Source organism: Solanum pennellii, chromosome 6 (genome assembly GCF_001406875.1).
Source record: "Solanum pennellii chromosome 6, SPENNV200".
NCBI lineage: Eukaryota > Viridiplantae > Streptophyta > Magnoliopsida > Solanales > Solanaceae > Solanum > Solanum pennellii.
The window spans coordinates 55,859,790-55,873,790 of record NC_028642.1 but is presented as its reverse complement, the minus strand read 5'-3'; the positions used below and the strand labels follow the sequence as shown (position 1 = coordinate 55,873,790).

General features: G+C 32.4%; 3 protein-coding genes across 7 annotated transcripts in view; 2 read left to right on the top strand and 1 right to left on the bottom strand.

Moving 5' to 3' along the window:
* The first annotated feature begins 3,043 nt into the window (after positions 1-3,043).
* On the top strand, positions 3,044-4,064 carry LOC107021713 (calmodulin-like protein 3). The gene is given in 2 exon segments (XM_015222419.2): positions 3,044-3,100; positions 3,102-4,064. Coding segments are annotated over 2 exon segments (849 nt in total). The 3' UTR covers positions 3,894-4,064.
* Positions 4,065-5,884: 1,820 nt separating this feature from the next.
* LOC107021153 (probable carbohydrate esterase At4g34215) lies at positions 5,885-8,005 on the top strand. Of its 2 annotated transcripts, none has more exons than XM_015221760.2 (3): positions 5,885-6,063; positions 6,916-7,497; positions 7,605-8,005. In XM_015221760.2, the coding sequence occupies exons 2-3, from the start codon at positions 6,961-6,963 to the stop codon at positions 7,824-7,826; spliced, it is 759 nt and encodes a 252-aa protein (XP_015077246.1). In that variant the 5' UTR covers positions 5,885-6,063; positions 6,916-6,960; the 3' UTR covers positions 7,827-8,005. The 2 variants fall into 2 exon arrangements, with proteins under 2 accessions (XP_015077246.1, XP_015077245.1); XM_015221759.2 differs by having other exon boundaries at positions 6,829-7,497.
* Positions 8,006-8,368: 363 nt separating this feature from the next.
* The window catches only part of LOC107020981 (tRNA-dihydrouridine(20) synthase [NAD(P)+]-like), an 8,753-nt gene continuing 3,120 nt past the window's right edge, over positions 8,369-14,001 (bottom strand). For 2 of the 4 annotated variants that reach the window (XM_015221544.2, XM_015221543.2), the window contains 6 exons: positions 12,319-12,427; positions 12,080-12,216; positions 11,190-11,326; positions 10,366-10,472; positions 10,036-10,163; positions 8,369-8,866 (listed from right to left, as the gene is read on the bottom strand). In XM_015221544.2, the coding sequence (XP_015077030.1) occupies positions 8,797-8,866; positions 10,036-10,163; positions 10,366-10,472; positions 11,190-11,326; positions 12,080-12,216; positions 12,319-12,427 (688 nt within the window). In that variant the 3' untranslated portion in view covers positions 8,369-8,796. The remainder of the gene's footprint in view (positions 8,867-10,035; positions 10,164-10,365; positions 10,473-11,189; positions 11,327-12,079; positions 12,217-12,318; positions 12,428-14,001) is intronic. The other 2 variants (XM_015221542.2, XM_015221541.2) reach the window with 1 other exon arrangement.

The window sequence follows — 14,001 nt, the reverse complement described above, 5'->3', positions numbered from 1 at the left end:
AATTAATATTGTGGTCACACGAGTGTGAATATTAAAAGAGCGAGAGCATAGCACGTACATTATATTTTTGGCTAGCTTTTGAAAAATAATTATTTTTATCGATTTAATATAAATTAAAATGATTTTTTTTTTTATCAATATAGTTGCTGGCCGCTTAGGTGTACCTAATTATGACGCGTTTTGGCCCTTCGCCCAATTTCATTCCCCAACGTAAATTATTTGACTTTGTATTTAGATCCGTTAACAACGTTCATTTTTATAAAGTTTGTGGTCCGATTACTTTCTGTTGTAATATAATTGAAAGGATAAAAAGTATTATTTCGAAAGTTTATATTAAATCAATGTTATTTATTATATTCTTATTTATTTATATATTTAAAATAAACGAAAGATGTATAAGTTGTCTGCTAAGTAGTTTTAATTGACCATTGAAGTCTCCAACTTTGAGTTTTAGGGTAAAATTATCTCTAAGGAACATTTTATTCTCAAAATCAAAAGTTATTAAATATAAATAGGAAAATGCACAAGTAGCTCCTCAACCTACGTTCGAAATCTCAGAGACACACTTATACTATACTAAGGTACTATTATCCTCCTGAACTTATTTTATAAGTAATTTTCTTCCCTTTTTTGGCCTACGTGGCACTATCTTGTGGACCCAACATAGACCCACGAGATAGTGCCACGTAAGCCAAAAAAGAGTAGAAAATTATTAATAAAATAAGTTCAAAGAGTAATAGAACCTTAGCAAAATATAAATATGTCTCTGAGATTACGAACATAATTTAAAGGAATACTTGTGCATTATCCCAAATAAATTTGAATTAATAGTAATGAAAAAACACAAACTGCCCTCACAAGCTGGAGTGTCGGTTTGTTTAGCTTAGATTCATTTAAGTAGGGACCTCTTTTTTGGACTTCTATTTTGAGATCCGTTAGCTATGTTCATTTTTTTTTATAGGATTCGGATTTTCCATCTTTAATTAAAGATCTTGAATTCAGATTTTGAAATTAAAAGAAAAAATTCGTTTAATAGATCTTATACATAGTAAAATTGAATTAGTAAGAGATCCAAACAAGTATCACACGTAAAATGAAAAAAACAAACAAGTAATTCAATCACTTTTTTTTAATATAAATATTTAGTACTTTCGTTGTCTCAATTTATATAACACATATTATATTTTGAGAGTCAAACAATTTAAGTTTGATCAAAAATTTGCGCATTAAATCTTTAATTATTTTGAAATGAAATTTATATATTTGAAACTACGTAAAAAGTACTATGAGTCATAATAACTAATATAACTCACAATGTTTAAAAGATCTTTGAAAAAATTTACGATCAAAGATAGATTTATTTGACTCTAAAAATTTCAAAATGTGACATATAAAATGGGACAACGGGAGTAAATAGCACGCAAAACCATAACGTTTGTTAAGTCTTGGATTAGTAAACTTATTCCACTAAAATTCAACACCAACGACCTTTTTTTGTTCTTTTTCTTTTCTTTTTTTTTATTTTCAGAAGAAAATTGAATAACGAAAATGTAGCTTACACACAAAAATATATTCTTATAATTCAAGTTTAGGAATAGTAAATAAAATAATAAATACTATGATGAGTATATTATATTCACAAATTACAACTTTAGTTAGACTTTTAAGTTATAAATCAAATTATATTGCTCAACAAGATTAGTCCATCTACGAGTGAAAAAGCTCAATTAATAAGATTCATTTCTTATTAAGGCTTTCAATGCGGATATAATAATGTTGGGTGATTAAGTTTTGACGTAAACATGAAGTATGAATGAACTTTTTAATTAAATTTTTGACATCTCAAATTTATTTAACAGATACTTTCTCTATTTCATATTAACTAAATTTTTATGCTTTTTTTACTGTTCAAAATAATTGAACTATCCAAAGTTTAAGATAAATATTTTATTTTTGTTCATATTTGCCTTTTCCTTCGCTAAAGTTTTATATCTTTTAAAAGTTAAATTACACTATTTACAATATTAATCATGTCCTTAAATATATATATTTTTTTAATATGTGTATCATCTCACAAATTTAATTAATATGGAATACCAAAGTACTATATTACGTTTCATTATTAATAAGTTCCCAGTTGGATAGCATTAAATAAAATAAAATAAAAACTTTAGGTAAACGAAATCAATCAATAATTTAAAACGCGTTTTTTTGAGAATCCCACCTCTTATTATAATTATAATTTTTTGTAATAAAATAAATAACCACTCCGTATCCGCAACTATAATCGAACGCGCAATTGACAGATCTAATTAATTTATGACAGCTCTAATATCCTCTCGTATTATAAAAAGAAAATTCTCCTAATGAAATATTAAACTCAGCTTACTCTTAATACAAAAAATAATAATTAATGTTTTGTCTAATCTTAGTAGTGCAAAGATTACGCATCTTTATAGTACAAGTCAGTAAGCTAATCAAGTGGTGGAAGTTATGGCGAGAGGATTAACTAATAATGTACAATGATGATGCAAAACAAATTTATACAATCAAGTCAGTTGAGAATTAATTAGAGTTATGAAAATCGAATTATTTTGTAGGTCAGGATAAAATTAAACCTCATGGATCGATGACCAACAATACATGGTAAATAACCTATTATAGCAATTATAAACGATTTGATAAGAGTAAAATTTCCATATATTGCCCGATTATATAGTCTAATGCGCATACGCATGAGTGAAATCATCATTTTAATAGCTTTGACTCAAATTTTGTATTTATATCACCTTTTCTTTTGTCTGTTTAAAAAAGAATGATTTTTTTGTGATATTTTAATTATATTTTTTTCATTTGACATGTTTAAGGCCACAAGATTAAAAGATAATTTTATACATTTGACATAACTTTAATTTATGACCATAAGATTCAAAACTCATTTTCATTTTCTTAAATTTCGTATCAAGTCAAACTAGATCATTCTTTGTGAAACGGATGAAAAACTTAATTTTATAGTGAATTTTTATTAAGTGAGAATTTGAGAATGATACAATCTATGCCTATATTTATCTTATATCCTAATACGCGACATCCACTCCTTTCTTAATAAATTGTTTGGTATTTTCCAAACTTGCACTTTATATATTCCCCCAAAAGCTACTCCTAATTTGTCTCCTATTTTTTCTCAACAAAAGAAACTACAACCACCCCTTAATAGTTTACAATCTAAAAACCAAATGCAATTCCCAGCCATTTTATTCAAAACTCGTTGCATTTTCAATCTCTTCAACCCAATCCTCCTCTCCTTACTCCCAAAAAAACTCATCTCCTTCCTTCCTCCATCTTGGTTCCAACAAAAACACATCCATTCGCGGTCACCGGCGCCGCCACAACAGTCGCCGGTTTCCGTTTCCGACGCCGTTGAATCGCATCAGAAGAGAATGGACTCAGACGAACTCCGACGTATCTTCCAAATCTTCGATCGGAACGGCGACGGACGGATAACGAAGAATGAATTAAACAGTTCGTTAGAGAATATGGGGATATTCATACCAGATCCGGAATTAATCCAGATGATCGAGAAAATCGATGTGAATGGAGACGGTTGCGTTGACATAGATGAGTTCGGTTCGCTTTACCAGACCATCATGGATGAACGCGATGAAGAAGAAGATATGCGTGAGGCATTCAATGTGTTCGATCAAAACGGCGACGGATTCATTTGTGTTGAGGAATTGAAATCTGTTCTCGCATCGTTAGGGCTAAAACAGGGACGAACAGTAGAGGATTGTAAACAAATGATTAACAAAGTGGACATTGATGGAGATGGAATGGTTAATTATGCTGAGTTTAAGCAGATGATGAGAGGAGGTGGTTTTGCTGCATTGAGTTAGTTTTATTTTTATTTTAATTATTTCGTCTTTTTTTTCTCACTATTTTTATTTATTAAAATAGACAAGGAAAGAATAATTTTTATTTTTATTTTTTTATTGTCATAGGCTGTGACATGTAAATAAATTGTTACTGCTATTATTTTATTTTTTTAATTGTTAATTGTGTATGGATTCTCTTTCTGCCTCCAAAATTTTATTGATGTTACTTATAATAGCTAAAGATCCGTTGAGGTTTATTAAGCTTTTATTATATAATGATTTGAAAAGAAAAAGAATTGAATCATAAAGATCTCCAAAAATTTTTTTGAAGAATTTATCGAATTAGCTAAAGATATTCAGTAATATTTTAAATGATTGGTGCATGATTATTTGCCTTGAGAACTTTAACACTTTGTTTGGATCATTGTTACCCATTGTTTCATGTATTGTATTGTATTGTATTCTATTGTATGGTAGATATAATGTTTGGCTAGATTGTATTATTTGTTTTTATTCAGTAAAATAGTATTTTGAAATATTATGTAAAGATATAATTGAGAAAAGAAATTAAGTAATAATGGAAACACACCAAATTTGTTATTCCTTAAAACAAGGGTTTTTATTGTTACGTAACAACGAAATTCAACAATACAATATAATACATTTTAAGTAACAATCAAAACAAAAAGTGTAGGTATAATAACAATACAATACAATGTATAACAATGATTTAAATATAATGTAAATGATTGGTTTAATGAATTCAATTTGTGGCACTTTTTACCCATTAGAAGGACAGCACTTATTGGTAATACATTTTTAAATTTTTTGAAATTCAAACTCGAACTTTTAAAAAGAAAAGTACAAATAATGAATCAAAATGCACACCATATTAGCTTCCTTATATTAATAGAAGTCGTTTGTTGTCACTTTCTAAAGGATGATTAAAAAGCTTGAGAAAAATGAATAATTCTTTAAAGGGATTTTAGTGTATGCTCCTGATTTTGAGTAATATGTGTTTCGAACTTGTATCATATTTTTTATGATATTCTATAAAATTAATTGAGGTGATCGTATATACCATAATTATGAAAAATAAAAATAATAATTCTCGACATTATAAATGAATCTTCTTAGTTTAAAATAAAAAAATAAGTTTAAAACTCCTAACCAATTTTATGAGGTTTAGATCTTTTCAAGTTTTTATTAAAAAATAAGTACTATAATTTTCAAATATTTATTGAATTTTCAAAACTCCATAAATCATTCCTAAAGTTTGCACTATAAAAGGATAATCTTTATAGTGTAAGGTTGCCATTAAACTATGTGAAAGGAAAAAAATGTCTTCCGTTTGTTGTTTGTTTTAAAAATGTCTTTACTGTCAATAATTTGACCCAGAAATGCCCGTAAAAGTACAAAATAGATCAAAAATGTCCTTTTTGAATAAATATATATTTTTTCTTTTCAAAAACATCTTCTTCCTAATTAAAATATTATTAAAGAACACTATATTTGTTTTCTTTCTTTAAAATCACTTTATCAGATAAAAACGTAAAAAATATTTTTTTCCTTCTTAATCTCATTTTATCAATTATAATTGAATAACTTCATGTACCCTTTCGACATATAATATATGTCATATATAAGATTGTAATATATCCATCATTGATTTAAATTTATATAACGATAAAAAATAATGATAATAAAATAAGAAATATTTTTATGTTTTATTTTTTTCTGAATTAAAGTAGGATAAACATTTGATAAACATTATTATAAAAAGATTGTATTAAAAAAATAATATTTATTTGAAAAATAAGCATTTTGACCCATTAAATAATAATAATGACATTTTTGGACCAAACTACAAATTGATTGGTATTTTTATTTCTTTCGTATAATTTAAAAGCATTTTTGAAGTAAAATATTGACGATAAGAGACATTTTTTAGCAAAACTATACACAGAGGCATCTATGTTGCCCTTTTCCATATTATATATTAAGAAAAAGAACTTCAACATTATTCGTTGATCTCCCTATAGCTGTTTGTTTCTGAACCAAACAACTCCTAATAGATCAGTGACCTTACGGCGTCGTTTTGTTCATCTTCTCAGCAATTATTATATTCTTCATTCGGATTCAGTTTCTTTGGAGAATTTTCTTGCATCTTTTGCTTAGTTTTAAGTCCCTGGTAATTCCTCTCCCTTGCCGATTTAGTTCAATTTTTTGTATGTTGTGTTCGTTGATTGGATCCTCAGTTTGAATTTTTTTTATTTTTAACTTACATTAGCATTAACAGCTATAATTTGTTTTGTTAATTAATCGTACATTGTTTGCGTCTCATTAATTATGTGTAATTTAGTGGGTAAGTTGATGTTAATGGGGAAAAGATTGTATTCCCGTAATATTTAAGGTAATAATCTAACAATTGATGGTTTATGAGCTGTTTTAAAGCTTTGTTAAATGTATTTGGATGCTTTGTAGAATTTAATCTCTCAGTAATAATCTAACAATTGACTTCTGTCGGGTTTTTTTTTTTGATGTTGCGAGTTGTGTAATTTTCGATCTAGGCGAAATTCTATAGGTTTTGTGCTAAAAAACAAACAATGTGTGTCTAGTTTTGGATATGAAATGCTAAGATGGAATAAAAGGGGAAGAGGTTTAATTTTGGAATTAGTGAAGGTATGATTGGATTAATCAGCATCGGAGTTTAGATGGAGTAACACGGTCAGTGATGATTCATATAGCGAGACGTAGTTATTTATGATTGTCAAATTGCAGTTTCTGCTATACAAGCATATGTATTGTTTATTCGTTTTGATTATGTATGTATATCAATTTTGGTGTTGTTTGCTTGTAAGTGTATTTATCATCAGCCTTCTGATAAATAAGAAGGATATTCAATGTGATTCGCATCTGTTATAGTTTTTTGATGAATGATTTTTCTGTATAACAGCAGCAGAGGTGTTGAATTTAGAAGGATATATACAGATAGATAGTTCAAATTTGAAGGATTCTTAGTTTTTCATCATCTTTGTCTTAGGTTAGAAAAAACCCGCTTTCAATCACAGCATCTTGAACTCTTACTATGGACTCAACCCTGGAAAATGTAGCTTATTCCCCCAAAAATGTATTCATTCTATCTGGGCAAAGTAACATGGCTGGTCGTGGTGGAGTAGAAAAGCATCACTGGGATGGCGTTGTACCAAACGAGTGCCATCCAGATGCTTCTAGAATTTTCCGTCTTAGTGCACACCTCCGTTATGAGGTGGCACGTGAGCCACTCCACCATGACATTGATGCGAAGAAGACATGTGGTGTTGGACCTGGAATGTCATTTGCAAATGCAATCAAGGACCGAGTGGAAGCTATTGGGTTAGTGCCATGTGCTGTAGGAGGAACTGCGATAAAGGAGTGGGCACACGGGCAACACTTGTATGTGAATATGATCAACAGAGCTAGAGCTGCCATGAGTCATGGAGGAGAAATCAAGGCATTGCTTTGGTATCAAGGAGAGAGTGATGCATTATCTCAGCATTGTGTCGATACATATAAGGCTAATATGGAGAAGTTAATACATGATGTTCGTGCTGATTTGCATCTGCCATCTCTGCCAATTATTCAGGTTAGCTAATGTAGTTTGCTTCAAGCCTGATGTGAAACTTTTCAAGGATTTTTGGCAATTGTGGTTAGGTATTTCGTGTTCTTTAACCGCATTGCATTGTCCTATAGGTTGCAATTGCATCAGGAGATGAGAAGTATATTGAAAAGATTCGAGAAGCACAAAAGGCAATTGATCTTCCAAATGTTGTATGTGTTGATGCCATGGGATTGCAGCTAAAGGAAGATAATCTTCATTTAACTACAGAGGCTCAAGTTAAATTAGGCCAAATGTTGGCTGATGCATACCTTACCCATTTTGCACCACAAGAACCTTGTGTTGCTACATCTTGAGAAATTTGAAGTATTATGTGTGTGTAAACTAAAAATTATTTAATCCTGGCTCCTGAACATAACGTGAGTGGCTGAGTGCTCATATAAGTATGTTGTTACTTTGAAGTAAGTTTACTCATTTTCTGTATCTCTTCATGTCTTTACTTTAAAATGAGTATTTCCTTGTCTGCATTTCTTCATTTAGCTTTCAAATATTTTCAATTGTACAATTATTGTGACATATAATACTTATATAGTTTTCAAATATGCAAATTTAATTTAAAAAAACTTTAAAGATAGCAAATTGGGCAACAACAATGAGTTGGACATCTCTATTCTGCTGGAATTCTTAATCATAAGACTTATGTACACTTCATTAGAAGGAATTTGTATGAACTTCTGCTTTGTCTATTGTTTAATTAACTAACATATCTGATGTAATCATATAAATGGGGTCTGAAAAAGGCGAATGTGTGCAGCCTTGTCGATTTGTTCTATCAAAATGCAGATCTTCTTTAGACTTTATACTAACTTCAAATTTGTTTAGTTGTACATGATTTCAGTCACATCACTAAACATAAATATATTAAATTTGCAAATCATGTCTGCAACATGAACCACGGAAATAAAGCAAAAACTTCAATTGTACCCCCTTATGATCCAAAGGATACATAGCTATCGTGTTGGTTTATGCAGGTTAGGTAAACCCACTAAGTTCAATTTAGTGTACAGCCTACATGAATATTGTTCAAACTGATGGATTCGTTCAGCGGTTGTGGAATGTTACTTCAAACTCAAACAAGGGATAGCAGTTGGGTATAGTCACATCACGGGAAGGAATTCAGAACTCATTAACAACCTCATGTGCAAAGTCCACCTCTATCTCTTGCTTCAAAATACTCCACTAGCTTTATAAATTATAACGGTAGTCCAATTTAATCGACGTCTTGGTGTATTGACTTCTATGATTAGTGAGGGTGAACTACTTATCTTATTTCATCTGCTGCTTCCTCCGGCTTTCTGAGACATATTCATAGTATTCCTCTTCTCCATAAAGTTTCCTGAAAAGTCAGTAAGTATGCAGCCAGTTAAATTAGTAGGTGCCCTACAGAAGAAACACCCAGAGGAAGGAGAAAATATGTTTGACGATGACTTCATATATATAAGAAGTGATAAAATCTTAGGCTGTTGACATGACTTTATGTCAGTGGCGCCTTGGAAGCAAATGAACATGCAAGACAGATAATACAACCAACTCCCTACTTATTACTATCCTTCTCTGGCTACGCAATTTTTTAAATATACACTTCGCACATATATTCCCCATTTCACTCTTTTGAAGCAGCCACATGATGCATGCGAGAAGTGTGCAAAATTCTTAACCAGTGGTACATACAGTATAACCCCTCCATACAAATAAATGCTCACATCACTGACATCAGCAATACACTATCCCAAACGAAAAGGAACATGTTCCACCACCCCATTTAGCAAAGAAAGATGATTAGCAAAATTTTCATACCGTTCACACATGAACTATCTATTAGAACCACAATCTTCATGCTCTTCTTATTGGGAAGATCATCTTGGATAAGTACTGCTTCACAGGTAGCTGTCTGTCCAAGGAAGAAACCTTTGGGAATAAAATCTTCCAAATGCCCTCTCAAACTCATTTTCGACCACTTACAGAGGAGTTGGAAAAGGTGTTACTCCTTCCAATAAGTAACTTTTTTGCCAAATGAGAGAAATAACGTTCTTCTCTCCCCGTTCTCGTTACCTCCTCTCAAATATAGCACTAACCAGAACAACAAGGGCCTCGACAACTAATTAGTCCAATCATAGTTAATTGGCTAGTTATATCCATCGACAGCTTATATGTGAAGAGTTGTAACAATGATAATAGTAAAGGTTGTGGACTTATGGACTCTGCCAATGTTGGACAAATCTCAAAGTGAATAATACAAGGATGAAAGAGAAGATTAAGAACCTCATGCACCTTTTCACAATATAAATCCTCGTTTTTACTGAGTCAAACTTTTGAGTAGCTTTTAGAATGAGCAGACTACGCAATTATGTAAAAAAAAACAAGCAAGGGGATGAGGTGAAGCAGATGTCATACATTATCAGAACATGAACAACTTAATTTGGAAACTAACTGAACAGCAACTAAATTTGATCCCAACACATGTAACCACGGGTGGAAGTAACGGCAGAAGATATAAAAACTTACGCCAGATCTGCCAAGGTATTTGATTTAATTACTGCCAGCCCCTCCGGGCGCCCAAGGGAAGAATAGTGTGTTATCATTTCCTTCAGGGTGTGCTTTGTACTTTTGATATCATTATCCCACAATATACTCTGAAATCAAAGCACCCAGACCTGTCACTTACATTTGCAGTGAAAAGCATATAGGAAGTCAATGACTTCAATTTGAAACAAATGCTGGATATATTTTAGTCTATTTCATTTATATGCTGGATGGACAAAGTGGCTACTTAATTTAGAGTTAATTTAACATGTAATAAGAGATTGATTCACATCTAGTTCACAGGCCGAATACCTTTCTCACATACTCTCTTTTGACATCTTCCCATGGTGTTTTTCCCTCAGAAGAGAATATAGAAGCATTCCACATGGCTCCTCTTGCAACCATCACAGATGAAGCACCTATAAGATAAAGTTGTTACATGTTGCAAAACATAAGCAGAAACAACCTGTAGATATTCATAAAAACAGATAGAAAAACCATCATCAACTATATATGAACAATGCTTTTCTCATACAGATTGTCATTGTCTGATGTGTCACAAGGAAGCATGCCTACAAAGATTAATTTTGTATTTCTGAGGCAACAGCATCTCTCAGATTATAACTTCTGAATTGGAGGCTATGTTGCTCAGATCCTCTAAAAATATCACCTCACACCATGTCAGATCTCCTCCAAATATAACACATTTTTGGAGGATCCGAAACTGGTGTGACGGCTCTTCTGGAGGGCCTGAACTGCAAGCATCTACAAGACTGTCAAACGCATCCACAGAACTTTACAGCAAAAGAAAGAAATATGCAGAAGCAAGAATTCAAGCTTTTTTCTACACTTCTTTATAGAATTAGTTATCTCATTAGGAAAACTGTTGCATACAATGTATTTTTTGATTCCATTTCCATAAACCTATGGACACCTGATGAAAATCAAACATACATGCCCATATATGGACGACAAAGATACATTTATCTTCATAACATATAATATTATTGTCATATCGGGCCAAACACTCAGATCTATTTAGTATCTAAATTTAAAAAATTCACCTATAAAGTGCAAACTGATTCATCAGAGAATAATATGAGAACAAAGAGCAATTATAAGAAGTACAAGCACACCTGTTACATTTCTAATACGTTGAAAATCCTCATATTCAAAAACATCACCATTTGCTATAACTGGAATAGAGAGAGCGGCAGCAACATCAGCAATCTCATTCCACTTTGCAGGATCTCTTGGCCTATCTGGAACTTTCCTGTAGTTCAATCAACAATCATGCAACATTTGCTAGTCAGAGGAAATACTAATATCACTCCACTTCAAGTTAAAAGCCCAAAATAGGTGAAAGCTCAAACAAGCAACCAGTGAAGACTCCTTATCCCAAACAAAAAACAAACAAAAATGATCCGTGACCATATTTTGTGTAACAGAGACATAGTAAGAGTAGCTGCCGAGAGAATTATCAAATTGCACCCTCAATAAATCAGTTTTGACATCGTTTCCAAATATAGCATGTTCAATTTCTGTATTTTAAATCATCTAGCACTGACTACACATAAGATAGCACAACATAATTCATGGAACCCACCCCTCAGCAAATGGAAGGAAGATCAGAACCTAAAACAATCCTGTTAACCCTAGATGTGGTTAGTAATTCATGAATTGGCATCTTCAGAATGAAACTTCAATATCAGTAAAAATTCACAACCACAAAAAGTGAAAGGAGAGAGTAATCGGGGAAAGTAGCAATAACATACTGAAGAGACAATACTTTCCAACATAACCAAGAAGCAGACTAAATGGTTCTTCTCTCGCTTCTAAGGTGGACTGTTTGAATCTACAGCAAGCCCCACCTCATTTCACAAAAATACTCCAACAACTATATGAAATAACTTGACCATCAAAGTAGGGAATCTGGATTACTGGATATTCAAAGGCTTGATTGATGACAGAGCACAAGGTTAAGTTTATAAAAAACATGAGAAGCAGATATACAGAAATCATTTACCTTCCATGGACAGCAAGAGCAGAGACACCAGTCATCTCAATTCGTCGTGCCAATTCCACTGTATCCTGCGGATCTTTTAATAACCTAATTTTGCATGTTATTGGTACATCCAAGTTCCTTCGCAATGTTGTCAAAATCTGAGTTCAGAAGAAGGGAAGCATTATGAACAGGACATGCACTCCTATGCTATATTAGAAGGAAACTCGCCTACTGATGAAGGAGCAACAATAATTGCATACATCATGGATGAGCTCTGGTTTGCTCAACAGTGCAGCACCCATGCCTCCACTAATAGAGAATGACTTGGGGCATCCCATGTTTACGTCCACTGCTGCTACATCTTTACACCTGAAAAGGGACAGACCATCAAATATTTCGATCAGATGCATTAACTTCCTACCCATATCGAGCATAATTGCTGGTTTAAGCTTTCATGACTAAGTCAGAAGTAAAGACCTAAAAAGAGCAAAGAAACTCAAGCATGTCTTTGAAGTTTCTTCTCTATCATAAGAAAGTATATTATGAATCATGATAAGAATGCAATTCACAGAATATTATGATAGCTATTCAATATAAAGAAAATTGTTGGAGAAGCGAATTCATATCACTGCAGCTTGTTGCAGTTCAACATTAACAAATTTAACTCTGACAAGCCTGTTATTTGTAAACGAACATCAGCTATAACCATCATCCAATTAATGTCAGAAAAGTCGATTCCAAATACTGATAACAACATGAAAAACTTAAAAATCTAGACTTCCAATGCAGAAAACGATATGACATCATTGACAAAATGAAAAGCAAAAGCCGAGAGTCCAGCTTCAAAAACAGTTCCTCAACAATTTCTATTTTTCCTCCTTGGGCTGAATTGGGTGATGTTGTGCATGTGAGGGAAGCTTATTCAAGCTGGTGCCACACTGCCACTTGAGAGTTGACAAGGCCATCAAGAAGATCCGGGTAATGATTCCTGGAATAAATTTTTTGGTGTCTGTGGATTGAAAGAAACAGTAGATGCTTTGATGGTATTTCAACTCAGAACTCTCCCCTCAAAGCAAAGTGACTGCTAAGTCTGTTTTGCCTGATTAAATTGACACCTGTAAGTCTGTAACTAGCCCCGACCATTTTTTCAGATTGTAAGCTCCCTAGGCTGAGGGTAGCACTTTGTATAAGGAATTGCAACTTCACTTTACTAGTAATTGCTAGCAGATTTCTTTAGTAAGTTGCATCTTCTAGATGCTCTTTAACAAAACACATTACTTCATCAAAGAAAAAGGACAGTTCCTCAAGCAAATTAGTAAAGAATTCCAACAAGAACATTTCCAACATTGATGTATAATATAGAGAACTGGAATATATGAAATCTACCTCTTAAATCCAACAAGACCACTTCTAACCTTGATTTTCAGTATGGAAATTAGGACATATATACTCTACCTCACCCCTTGTAAAAACCCCAATAGTATCTGTTGTTATCAAGAAAACGTTTCATGGCACAAGAAGACTTATGCAGGTGCCACTATACTCAGCAAGAGAATGACACAACTTATTAGGACCCCCAAACCGGCGGAAAGGAGTTATTAATTAATGGCATTTGTATTTGCTCAAGATGAATGTTTGTCTTTTTTGCCTTTTTTGGGTGTGGATGGGGGTGATGGTATCTGGTTTCGCTAGAGAAACTGCTTGTCTGTTCATAAACTCAACCATACGAGTTCTTACATAACCAACAGAGATATACTACATAATGCATCACATTACTTAAAAAGAAATACCATCAAAAATGCTAGAAGACGCATATTGAAAATAAAACAAGTGGAAACAAGAGCGAAATTTCATCATAGGCATCCAATCCAATCTGTCTGTTTATAAGACTCTGTGTATGACCATGTGAAAAACAGATTGTGTGTGTGGGGGGGGGGGGGAGC

Excerpts from the sequence above, each read along its gene's own strand:
- LOC107021153 (XM_015221760.2), top strand. The coding sequence starts at position 6,961 with ATGGACTCAACCCTGGAAAATGTAGCTTATTCCCCCAAAAATGTATTC. Across the intron at positions 7,498-7,604 it reads CATCTCTGCCAATTATTCAG|GTTGCAATTGCATCAGGAGA; the intron begins GTTAGCTAATGT and ends ATTGTCCTATAG.